Source organism: Mollisia scopiformis (genome assembly GCF_001500285.1).
Source record: "Mollisia scopiformis unplaced genomic scaffold LY89scaffold_33, whole genome shotgun sequence".
Classification (NCBI taxonomy): domain Eukaryota; kingdom Fungi; phylum Ascomycota; class Leotiomycetes; order Helotiales; family Mollisiaceae; genus Mollisia; species Mollisia scopiformis.
Window position 1 is genome coordinate 571,660 of NW_017263613.1, and position 12,290 is coordinate 583,949.

General features: G+C 48.0%; 4 protein-coding genes across 4 annotated transcripts; 2 read left to right on the top strand and 2 right to left on the bottom strand.

Moving 5' to 3' along the window:
- Nucleotides 1-132: 132 nt before the first annotated feature.
- Nucleotides 133-1,528, bottom strand: LY89DRAFT_702017 (uncharacterized protein; the record flags this gene model as incomplete). The annotated part of the gene is made up of 3 exons (XM_018217228.1): nucleotides 133-249; nucleotides 300-943; nucleotides 994-1,528. 3 exons carry the CDS (start codon nucleotides 1,526-1,528, stop codon nucleotides 133-135), a joined length of 1,296 nt encoding a protein of 431 aa, XP_018062716.1.
- Nucleotides 1,529-1,920: 392 nt separating this feature from the next.
- LY89DRAFT_691207 (NADH dehydrogenase, alpha subcomplex, subunit 8) lies at nucleotides 1,921-2,942 on the top strand. The gene is made up of 4 exons (XM_018216253.1): nucleotides 1,921-2,000; nucleotides 2,065-2,292; nucleotides 2,452-2,584; nucleotides 2,644-2,942. Exons 1-4 carry the CDS (start codon nucleotides 1,981-1,983, stop codon nucleotides 2,731-2,733), a joined length of 471 nt encoding a protein of 156 aa, XP_018062717.1. The 5' UTR covers nucleotides 1,921-1,980; the 3' UTR covers nucleotides 2,734-2,942.
- Nucleotides 2,943-4,110: 1,168 nt separating this feature from the next.
- Nucleotides 4,111-7,379, top strand: LY89DRAFT_742198 (uncharacterized protein; the record flags this gene model as incomplete). The annotated part of the gene is made up of 7 exons (XM_018220799.1): nucleotides 4,111-4,384; nucleotides 4,465-4,672; nucleotides 4,729-5,564; nucleotides 5,617-6,203; nucleotides 6,270-6,496; nucleotides 6,543-6,874; nucleotides 6,925-7,379. 7 exons carry the CDS (start codon nucleotides 4,111-4,113, stop codon nucleotides 7,377-7,379), a joined length of 2,919 nt encoding a protein of 972 aa, XP_018062718.1.
- A 1,156-nt stretch (nucleotides 7,380-8,535) lies between these two features.
- On the bottom strand, nucleotides 8,536-11,443 carry LY89DRAFT_765248 (uncharacterized protein; the record flags this gene model as incomplete). Its single annotated transcript, XM_018221667.1, has 6 exons — nucleotides 8,536-9,495; nucleotides 9,548-9,586; nucleotides 9,637-10,388; nucleotides 10,672-11,149; nucleotides 11,251-11,336; nucleotides 11,405-11,443. Coding segments are annotated over 6 exons (1,938 nt in total), but the record flags the coding sequence as incomplete, so codon positions are not given.
- Nucleotides 11,444-12,290: the final 847 nt, after the last annotated feature.

A 12,290-nucleotide genomic window follows, 5' to 3' on the forward strand; every position in this document is an offset into this window, starting at 1 on the left:
AAGGCTGCTTTCATTACAGAATGCTATGCCACTTACAGTACATGTAGTTTATATCATACAACCAACGCCACGCAAAATGCAGATATGCATATACCGTGTCGTGAAATGCTGGGCATGGGTATCATTCTTCGTCTATTTCGCCTTTTGGAACCCAGATACTTGGTCCTTTTGCCATTCAGTCAACTCTTTGGATATCGAGTCCACCTCCGTTTTTAGATGCTGCAATTGAGTATTGTAGTCTTCCAAAATCTAATAAAGGTCAGCTGTGACTCGAAGTTCCAGATTGTCGAGAAACATACCTTCTTTGCTTTATTGCTCGTATCCTCGTCAAGCACATCTGCATTATCATTACCCGCCCTATCGAATTCGGTCTTTAACATCCTAGCTCGCTCTTGGACAAGAAGCATGCGTGCCCAGATTTCTTCTCCTCTAGCATCCAAGCCCGGATCATGAATATTCTTCTCCAGAATTAATAACTTCGCCCGCAAATCCTCTTCGTCGCCTCCCATAGCATAACCCCTATTTCTCAGCACCTGAACTTTGGTCGCCAAAGCTAAGCATCTCTGCTTCAAGACGATGTGCTTTCTCCGAGCATCCATCGCCCTTATACTCGTTTTGGTTTCGTGGGTCTGCATCATTTGCGAGAGGGCGTCGTTGATCTCGTGTAATCTCGCATTGAAATTGGCCAAGTTCCGTTGCTGAAGTTGAATTCTCTCCCCCATCTGGGCAAAGCCAACACACAGGACTGGAATATAGCCGGGCCCTGGCTTCTTCGATAACGCCTCCTCCCAAGCTGTGGCGTCTTCACCAGGAGCGGGTCGGTAATAGGGAGCCATGTTATCGTCTACCTTGTTGTAGAAATAGTGTTTGAAGACGCAATTCGGATTGCCCGTGTCCCATTTCTCCAACACTGTCGCCATCTGCTCGGGAACAGTCTTCTCCCCTGCTACGAAATTAGTTAGGTGCAGAGCATTGGAATCGGTACAGACATACGAGGATTCATCGGTTGCCATAGCGCTGTGCTTTGCCCTAATTGTGGTAAACCTTGCTGGGTTGACTGGCCCAGCATTGATCCACCGAACATGCCTCCAGCCTGACCTTGCTGCTGTTGCTGTTGGTTTTGTCCTGTTCCAAAAAGTCCTCCGTTTTGGTTTTGGTGGTTGTTCTGTCCGAACAAGCCACCGCCTTGCTGCTGGTTGTGTTGTGTTGTGCTTTGGCCGAATCCATTGAATAATCCACCGCCCTGTTGGTTCTGTTGTGCATTCTGCCCAAAGAGCCCAGATGGCTGTTGCTGTTGTTGCTGGGTGCTCTGGCCGAATAAACCTGAAGTCTGTTGCGGTTGGTTTTGCTGGGTATTTTGACCAAGATTCCCAAAGATGCCACCACCTCCTTGCTGTTGATTCTGTTGCGTATTCGAGCCCAGGTTGCCAAAGAGATTGCTGCCAGTCTGCTGAGTGTTCGTATTCAGCGAAGACCCAAACAGCCCTCCGCCGGCCGGCTTGTTCAGGTTGAGGGAAGCTCCAAACATAATGACAAGCTTTGGAGACAATTCGAATGTTCGGCAAGAAAGCGTGACGGCTATGCAACCTGCCTTCTATCTCAAAAGCAGAGCTCCTGGCTGCAACGGCGCGGGAGAAGGAGCGCGTTAGGCTGGGAGTTGCGCAGGTCGCGCAAGGGTATGATTGTTCGATCTCGAGCAAAGGAGAGGCATGCGAGAATACAATGTTGGGTATTGTGATGGGTAGAGATCTTCGCAACAGAGATCGAAGGAAATTGCAAATGGTTTCGTGGTTTGGCTACAGCTCGTCGCGACCTGGAAGCTCTTCGCGATTCCCAAAAATTTAGCCTCGCTTTTGTGACCAATCAGGAAATGTCAAGTGGGTCCGTTCCTGAACCTCACATCGAGCTCTCTCTCCAAAGCACCAAAAGCTTCAATTGAGCCCACCACGAACTCCTCGACTCTGTGCACATAATCACAAGATGGCGGGAAGACAGCCCAGGTATGCAGCTCATATACTTTCCGAGGAGGTGAAAGAAGCTTAATGCTAATCCTTCCAATTGCAGATTCAATCAAACCACCCTCGTCGATACAACACCACTACCTGCAGACATCCCGCCAGTTGCAGAAATCGGAAGCAGTTCGGCTCCCTTATTGTCTGCCAGTTTCTTCATCGGAGCAAGATGCAAGCCGTATAATGATGACTTCATGCAATGCAAGACTGAGAGCGCCGGGAAGGGTGAAGTGGACTGCTTGAAGGAGGGAAGGAGAGTCACACGATGCGCAACGAGCGTGTAAGTAATGTCCGAAGTGGTAGAATAAGGTGATCCCGAGGATCATATGTGGACTACAGAGATCAAGTGCATCTTCAGGGATTATTACAACTCGCCATTATATTTCGAGAGAAGAGGATTGTGGGATAGTTGCAGATGCTGATACCATTAACTCTCCAGAATCGAAGATGTCAACAAGCACTGTTTGGCAGAATTCCGGAAGCATTGGCAATGCCTCGATAACAACAATCAGCAGCTCTGGCAATGTCGACCAGAAGAATGGAAACTCAATAAATGTGTTTTTGAGAATCTGGTACGACTCGGCCATTCTTTAGCTCCTAAGTGCCCGAATACTGATTTAAACCGTTATAGAAACTTGAAAAGGTTATTCCCGATGCCCCCAAAGGCGAGACACCAGTACACCTCCGAACAAGACAAATCTACGCGCATAACGGGCCATGATCAGACATCTCATGCCATAGATGAGGTAATGAGCTTTGATAGCCGTGTATTGTACATAGGAACTGAGGCATACTCTTTCAATCATTCTATGATCCGGCGAAGGGCTGTCAGGCACTCAGTGATAGGACGTATCCTCCGCGTGCTTCCGACGTCTCCTCATTTCAGGGCCCCTCCTATGTATTGCCTAGAGAAGAAGAAGAAAGGTCCGCAAGCCTTATTTGCAGAATGTTTTTGAGCCCAGACACCCTTCTAGATGCACAAGTTGAGTATCATAGTGGAAGTCCACGTGTTTATGCCTGCTTTGCTGCTGTACCTTGAAGCAAAGCGTGCTCCTGCAAAGCTGGATAATACTTTGGGATTTCTTTTTTGAGGCTTTTGCAGCCTTATGGATCCTTGTCGATGCACTTTGAAAGCAAAGCTGGCTGAAGTGTAAGTAGCTCCCAACTGCCAATCAGCCGTACAAATAACTACCAAGTATGAGATCTAGCTTACAAGGGTCCAATCATTCTTTGCCCGACTAGCAGCTTGTGGCTAAGATGCTACATTTAAATTTCGAATCGAGAGGTCTCGCCAATCTTGCATATCTGAGCAACCGAGAAATTGGGCATGTATAGAGCAGTCTCTCAGTCGCAGAAAGGCGACGACTGTTCCTCCTTCGAGAAAACGGAAGTTACCCACATACACCTCGAAACCTTGATCTCCGAAGTTCTAAACGTTGTGAGACTCTTAATGTTGCTATGCCAAAATTTAGATAACTGTCAACTAGAATTGCTCATATTTTGTTCACTGTTTGTCAGAGGATTGGCGCAATATATAGTATGTGTACATGGGACTAAAACCGGCAACTCTTTGGTCCGGCTGAGAGTAGACACAGCAGTTGTAGCTGAGTGAATCACACAAGCATCCAACTCTCTCACCTTTCAAACAACAGGAACTCAACAAGGCTCCTCGCCTTGGCGCTAAGCTAAGCGAGGCTTCTCGAGGTACCTAGGTACCTGTTGCTCGATTCACTGATACTCTCTTACCATCTTCCTTCTCTCGACAACGTCTCCACCTTTTGTTCACAACGCAACCAAACGATATTTCTCAATCCAATAGCTTCAGCAATTCTCACGTCCTTCAGGTCAGTCAATCGAGCCTTCCCTTTGATGCTTCTCTCCGGCTCAACTTTATCATAACACTCCTCTTTTTTTCTATCACATTATTTATTGCTTTTTCCAAACGCGCTTCACGCACGAAGACTGTTCTTAATCTACTCTCCGATCTCAGCTTCGTGCTTACACGACGATTAAGGGCTTTCCAGTTTTGAAACAGCCTTCAAGAGCGCATTGAATACCGGACTGAACGAACCATAGAATTCGCAAAATTGAAGACGATATGTCATCCGAGGCATCTCCAGAACCAGACTTCCCCTACATGGACGACCACGAAAGTGAGCATGATAAAGATGAGAACATGACTAAAAACGCGGGCGACTCTTTAATTCCGAACCCAGATTGGAGAAGTTGCGAAAACGTTGGCCGACTGAAGCGCGTCCTCATCAAGGAGCAAGCAAATCGGAAGGCTCACTCTGCAATGGTCAATCTCAGAAAGACTCTTCATGAGCACGTTCTGCAAAACCCCTCCTGCCAATCTCGAATTGAAAAGATTGGTATGTTGTCATTTACTTTCATTTTCCAACGCTCGGCTCGATACTTAGGCTAGGCCAATACCTGCTAACCGGTTCAACAGATCTGATTTTGAACCGCAAGAAAGAACACCAGATCCTTGTTGGATTCCTTGGCGCGACTGGAGTCGGGAAATCAACTTTGATCAACGCTCTTGTTGGCTATGAAAATCTTATCCCAACAAATTCATACCGTGCTTGCACTGCTGTCGTGGTTGAACTGTCTCACAACAAGAGCAATGATCCAGCTGAATTATTCAGGGCCGAGGTTGAGTATGTCACATCTGATGAGTGGCGCGAAGAACTTGGGCGACTCTTTCTCACCGAAGACAACATGCTGTTGGAGATGAAGATGATGGGGCCGAGGAGGAAAATCGTGATCTCATCCAACAGACATTCGACAAGGTCAAGGTTGTCTACCCTCGTATCAGATCCCTAGAGTCTCTACGGTCCAACTATTCGGTCGAGAAACTTTTAAACGACCCTGATGTTCGACATATTCTTGGCTCCAAGCAAGCGATCAAGTCTCCTACGAAGACCAAATTGGCCGAAGAAATCAAGAATCACATCGACAGCGGCAATGGGGGAGACGACGCATCTAACTACTGGCCTTTGGTCAAGTTTGTCAAGGTTTTCGCCAAGTCGGAATTTTTGATGCATGGCATTACATTGGTTGATTTGCCAGGTAACATGGACAACAATGCTGCGAGATCAGCCATTGCAGCACAGTATCAGAGCCGACTAAGTGTTACGTGCGTCCTAGCTGAATGCAAGAGAGCGATGAGCGACAGGAACGCCCATGATCTCCTCGCCAAAGTCACTAAGTGTGACCTTCAGCTCGATGGCCTTTACAATTCCGAGTCCCTCTGCTTCGTAGTGACGCAGAATGATCAGAAGTTTGACGTTGACCATTACATGAAAGAATATCCAGAGTTAAAGAAGAAATGCGCCGATGAATCTGAGAACTGGAAGACTTTCAACAGCAGATTCAATGAAGTTTCGAAAGAGGAAAAAGCAGCTGTCGTGCGCGAAAACGCAAACAAGACAGAAGCAAAGGCACTTATAGCGAGAATAAAAAGAATCCGACAGATCCTTGGATTGCCCCCGAAAGGTTATTCAACATCGTCACAGAATCGCAAGCGAGCTGCTGGGGAGACAAACGATGGTGGGTGAACTACTCTTGCTCTTTTTGTTCAATATCGACTGACACCATATAGTCTCGAATTCTTCAATTGCAACAGACGAACAGCTCACTCTTCGTCACGAGCTATCTCAAAAGGAGAAAGAGCTCTCGGAGGTGCAGGCTAAGATTGAGAAAGGCACGAAGAACCTGCTGTCAATTTCTAGGCGTCTAGCTGGAATTGAAAATTCAACCTTTCATGTCAGATCCCGTATTAGGGCAGCTTGCATCAAGAACCGAAATGATGTCGCCACTGCGGCCATACAAAAAGACTATCAAGCTACTCTTCGGCAAATAGAGAAAGAATCCACAGGACCATTGAAAGTCTTCTGTGTCGCCTCCAAGATATACCTTGCATATAAAAAGAGCAAGGATCCTAACAAAAAGTACTCGGGATTTCCGAACATCGGGGAAACCCAGATCGGAGCATTGAGAGATTGGCTCGTTGGAACTACGTTTGATACGCGGGATAAGTATGCACAGGCTTTTCTCGAGGATGTAGAGACCTTTCTGGATTCTGTTGGTCCTTGGCTTAAAGACAAGTATAGCGATCTGAAGATGACAGCTGAATTGAGGGAGCTTTGGGAACATCAGATGGACGAGCAGCTCCAAGAACTCGAACAGGTATGTTACGACAAATGACTTAATTTCAGAATGAGACTATGATCTTGATATCTAACGGGTTGGTAGAAGTTCTCTGAATTGTCTCTAAATATTGGAAATTCCATGAAAGAAGTGGTCAAGTCAAAGATCTACTCTGCAGTTCCTGAAGCTGAGAAGTCTGCTGCCGGTCGGGCCCTAAATACTGTCGGAACCTGGGGTGGTCAGTTACATTGGAGCACCCACAAGGCTGTTAACAGGGAGCGCGGCGAATGGACGGATTCAAAGCAACGGACGCATACGTGGAATAAAGACTTGTGAGTGGGGTCCTCTGAAGCTATTAACTCTCTCTAATTTACCCAGGGTTCGCAATTTCACAACGCCTCTGCTCCCACAATGGCACAAAACTTTTTTCGAAGAGTTTCCTATCAAGAAAGAATTATACGTCATGGGCGCTGACCGGTTCATTGCCAGCTTCGCCGAGAGCTCAGCTGACAGAAACATGTGCCCCGATGTCTCAGATGGTCTTGATGTTCTCGAGGACCACATTCTCCGAACCCAAAACTTGTTGAGGGCTCAATTGGACCAACGTTTTCAAGAAATCGAGAAAGTTGTCAAAAAGTCGCACAGGTATGCTGCTCCTGCTGTCAAAGACTTCTTGGAACCAATGTACGCCCAGTGTGCAGGAGAAGGAGGTAAGTGGCTATCTCACGTCATGTCGTATCCATTTCTGACATGAAATCAGGCAAAGGGCATTTTCAGCGTAACCAGACAACCCATAGAACATCTATGATTCAGGATGGTATATTGATGTATCGTGAAGGGTTCAATGCCGTCAAGGCTGCTCTTGACGAGATGCTTGACGGGCTCCCTGCATCGTTCGCTGTTGACTACAATGTAGCCTTGACTCAGATCCGTGAAGAGGTTAATCTTTTCTTTGAGCAGAACAGTGCGAATGGCTCACGCACCTCTTCCAGGAAGGTTGTATCACTTACCAAGACCCGCCTCCATGATGAATTCATGGCGCACGTCCATAGACTTGCCGCCGACTGGATTTCCGAGGTTGCTGCTAGCTACCAACCTGAGGATGACTCGGATGATGATATGGGCTACGACGATGGCGACTTCTTCGACACGTCGAGGAACGACGGTCAAGATGAGGACTATGAGGATATTGACGAAGAAGACGACGAGCCATGAATACCAACTTATCGCGTGAATGAGGCGTCCTCCTCGAGCTTGGGCTTCATGCTTAAGGTCACTCGAATGGATCTCAGCTTTTCAGATCTGGTTATCTGCGGCAAGGATTATCTTTCGACAAAACAACTCGACTCATTACTCAGGATGGGAGGATTACACATCACATCACAACAACTTACACCACCCCCAATATCACTTAGACAAGTTTTCATTGCAATATCACAAGCACTCTCTAAGCGGAAGAATGGACTCGGTCGCGGGCAAACAAGAGGACTTTATTCATATGTGCCTAGTTCTTCTACATAGCGGAGATTCAAATCTAGGTTCCTCAACAGATTCTTGTGCCCCTCGGTCATTCTAGTGAATCTCCTAGTCCCCTCAGTGTCTTTGTTACCCTATTGCGAGTTACTGCATGAATCTGCATTTCCCCCTTCTCGATAGGAAGTAACAGTCCATTTTCAATCTTGACCTACTCAAACTGACGACCTACAACTCATGCTTTCCTATCAACAACCACACACCGAGATCCACACCATCAAACAACCTCCCCCTCCTATCCAAGCCCCAAACCCACTCAATCCTCAACCACAGACCTCCCCTCCCCCAAACACCAACTCGACCCTTTCAACCCCAACTTCCTCCCACTCACACCTCTACCTAGATAGACCGAACCTCTTCATAAGAATAAAAGCCCTTGATTACAAGCGGACAATTCCCGAGAACCGTCGCCGCGGGAACTAATGCTAGTTCCCGTCGAAGCGCAACGGTCATTTATTTGACGTGATACTAGCGATTTCAGGGGGAGTTCCTCTTGTTAGTAGGGGATTTATCTGATTGCAACGGAAAGGAAGTAAGTATCAACATGTCTCACAAGTCTGCACAAGCGATACAGGTACGAAGGAAAGCCTCGGACCCCAGCTCAAGACAAACACAAGGCTGAACCGTGGCTTGAACACAGGCGAGATGTCGTGTGAGGAACACTGCAGTATGCATAACCACTCGTCTCCACGATCACGGAACGTCCGTCGTACAACACAAGCGCGCTCCAATCACCTCGAGCTACTGTAGGACAGGAGGATTTCAGTTGCCGAACAATATCATATGACGCTTTTCTATAGGGAAGATGATGACGAAACGCTGACTACACTACCAAACCAAAAGTGAGAGACCGAGGAGCCCTTCCATGTCCCATGCCCAAAGTGTCTATATCCGCCCGCCCTGTTCCTTCCGTCGTGACCACAGAAGAAAAATAATGCTGTACAAAGTAGAATGAAACGTATGAGCCACCTGAGATGGCGGCGCGTGGATGGTCCAGTGTATGCTGGATTTTGATGCGGTTTGAGGAATTATGCCGGTCAGGCTTACAGTCACTTGATTGTAGCCGGGAATATCCTTGCTTGTACAAACTCCAACTATCGCTTCCAACGAAGCCTACGTATGATCGTAATCCCTCCTCGGTGCCGATCAGTGGAACGACCGATGCCGTTAAGATTAACATCTTGAGATGTTTCAATATCCATACCGCTGAGCCCCATGAGCTTCTCATCGCCGCCTTCATGGCGGACTTCGCTGTCAGAAAGATCCATCGCTCCACTGGAATGGAACGTCCGTAAAGTCGTACAGATCCATATCCACCTCGCCCATCTCGAATTCTCCGAATTCATTCTGAGTCCCGTCATTGCTGCCGGTGCTCACAAAGCTCGTCATGAGATCAAAGCTTTGCGGTGATTCGTTCCGCGGATTGTCTTGTGGTGAGTGCTTCATTGCACTGTTGATCACTCCTTGGACTTGTTTGGCACATGGCCATGTTTGTGCGACGGCACTGAGAGAGTCTTGAATCAGTGCCAATGGTTTGGCGATGGAGACTTCGGTCCAGGAGGAATTTTCGATGTAGCGCTTCATCAAAACAACGCTTGCTGCAGATGCGAGAATATGGACAAATGTGAAAGGGAGGTGGCTGAATTGATAATGTTTGGAGTAGATGCGGAGTAATTTGATAATGGCTTCTAGAGATTCGTAGCAGGTCGTGACGTCTTGACTCGTGGAGATTTTCGGATCTCGGAACATGTTCCGGGGAGGACGGTGGAGAATTATCATTGCGGCGTGGTACAACATACTAATGCCTGTTAGTACTGGATTTCAAGGAGGTGTGAACGTTGGTAGCGTACTGCAAGTGAAGGACAAGAGACGGAATTGGTCCGACAGACCTAAATAGGGTCAGCTTATTTTCCTTGACACATCCGTACCACCATCTTACCACTGGTTCCAATGCAATTTGGCCGGTAGATCAGCAGACCATTTTGTGAGTGCAACATGGATATCCATAATCGAAGTAGCCAAGACAGTTTCCTCGGCATCAGAATTGCGATTCTCAAACACTTCAGTAATCATACGGTGGAGTATTTTCGACAGCTCTGCCTGTTGAATGAAAGCAGCAACAAGAGCCATTCCATCCTCATAAGCTGTCTCCGACGTGCCTTTCTGGATGTATGTATTGAGAAGAGCTTCCCACTCAGGAGGATACGGGATGCGAAGGGTAGCATGGACATCTGAGTGACCAGGGTAAAGAGCTGGCGGTCGTCCAAAATAGAGACTAAGCTGCTTATCGGCAACAAATGCGGCCCAATAGGTACGTCGAAGAATCTCTCTTTCTACTCGCGAATCATCAGAGCCATTCCAATTGTTCGGGTCAAGGTGCAGTCCCATCTCATGAGCAAGACGGAAGGCCATGCCCGAAAACAGCCATCCTTTGGAAGTCTTTCCATGACCAATCTCGCGATGACCTAATAAGATCAACGCTTGTAAGGTGGTCAGATTCGGTGACTCGAGTGCCGAACCATAGAGCAATTGTTGTGCTCGATTGAAGAAGATGTCTGATATTTCTCGTGGAGCAAGCTCCTCGCTAGCTAGAGCGCCAAGAGCACAGATCGCATAGAGCAGTAAATCAGAGTAATACGGTCCCGCGCCAGCGTCGAAATCCCTCAAGAAATACTCACGATAGAGACACATCTGTCATTGTATGGTTAGCGTGGCGTCTTTTCGATTGTTGCTGAGTGGCAAAGGCATCCGTCCCTATCATTCGATTGAGGAGTCACAATAGCAAATTTGAATTTGACCAGAAGCCCAATGGCTGTTGTTGGCTTCCTTGCTTGAATTGACGTTCGAAGCCTATTTCCCTCATTCGAGGAAATGGGAGCAGTAGTCTGGGCAAGAGTAAAGTAGTAGCACTTGCTATTTACCTCGCAAGTCTCGAACAATTCCAGAGACCAGATGAAAACAAGACTAGACATACGTGATACTGATATTGGCCATTGAAAAATGCCGCCATCAAGTTCCTACAGAGCAAGCTCGAGGGGGCAAATGCCGAGTGAGAGTGAGAGTGAGAGCTAGCGATGACTTCCTCGGAAACATGGTTCTCAACCTCCTCATAACCATCGCCGTTGGAGATCTCCGAAGCAAGAGGTGGTCCTTGCTCATCAGAAGGATTGATCTGAAAGAAACTCGTTGCACCATAAAACTCTGCGGCTTTGCCATCTTTGAGTCTCCTCAGGTGGCCTGTTCGGGATCGGATCGGAACCGAAGCGGCCTTGTTGCCATTTTCCTCGGCGGGAGCAGCTGTGTCAGGTTGATGGACATGCGTTGATGTCTTGCTGAAGTTTGCTAGCATCTCATCTCTCTGGGCGCTGTCCACCGAGGCGAGCTTAGTGATGAATTGCTCGAGTGATGTGATGCGACCTTTCAGAGCTTGTACATATCCTCGGGGAGAAGGTCTAGCGCGGCGCGTAAGTCTCGCGATAATAAAAATAGTAATATAATAGCTAGAGAGCAGATATTGAGGAAGGGATGGATCAGAATAAAGACAATTAGTTACCTTTGCTTCTCGCCCGAGCCGATAAAGGTACATTCGGACTTGGCCTTCTCGCACTTGGAGCATGGCTGAAGTCGGTCGCATTTGATCTACAGAGAAAAAAAGGTGATTCAGTACGACAAGACACAACCGCTGTTGGAGCCGAGGGGCGCCCCACCTTTCGCCTTCTGCAGCGCTCGCAGCTTTTGGAAAACACGCAGTCAGCATATCGCTCTCACTTCTCTCTCATCTCACCTTACACAGATAATCGCGAAAAGACGTGGACCCGACACAGACGCGACTTACGAGGTCTGGAAGCTGCGGCGCTCCATCGCGTTATCGGGAGGTGGGTTCATCTTGGCGGCGGCAGCGATGGACGATCGTCAAGCCTTAGCTGGAGGAATTGCGCGAGCGCGACGAGGGAGAATTTCGGGGTTAGAATAGATTGAGAAGGAGGAGGATCGCGAGCGGAGGGTTGGTGTCAGCTCCGGGAATTAAAAAACATGATGTCGATAGACAAGAGGACAGACGGACAGGAGGTCTTGGGTGGCCACTGGCGTGATGCGTGTATGAACGGATGGAGGGTGAAGTGAGGACGGGACTTTGAGGGAGAATTGAGATGGATAGGGACGATGGGATGCGATTGATAGGGATGCAGCCGCGGATAGGACAGGAGAGGTGATCGACGGAGCAGGGTTGGGATTGTGTTGTGCTGTGCTGTGCTGCGTTGCGTTGCGTTATGTGGCAGAGAGTGGCAGAGATAGATGAGAAAGAGATATGTGGATGAGAAGTGGATGGCTGTATGTAGGTATGATATGAAGAGGGAGGGATGCGGATAGGAGGGGAGGAGGGATAGGGATAAGATGCGATGCGAGGCGAGGCGGCGATGCAGATGGATGGATGGATGGACGAGGGTGAAGGTGGTAGGTAGGTAGTGAAGGGTGATTGATTGTGAAGATTGTGCAATGACAGAAAAAGGCGAGGCGCGAGCGAGCGATAACAGACGCAGACGCAACAGAACCAGCAACAGGAAGGAGGAGGACCAGCACCAGCACCAGCACCAG

Excerpts from the sequence above, each read along its gene's own strand:
- LY89DRAFT_691207 (XM_018216253.1), top strand. The coding sequence starts at position 1,981 with ATGGCGGGAAGACAGCCCAG. Across the intron at positions 2,001-2,064 it reads ATGGCGGGAAGACAGCCCAG|ATTCAATCAAACCACCCTCG; the intron begins GTATGCAGCTCA and ends TTCCAATTGCAG. Across the intron at positions 2,293-2,451 it reads ACACGATGCGCAACGAGCGT|AATCGAAGATGTCAACAAGC; the intron begins GTAAGTAATGTC and ends TTAACTCTCCAG.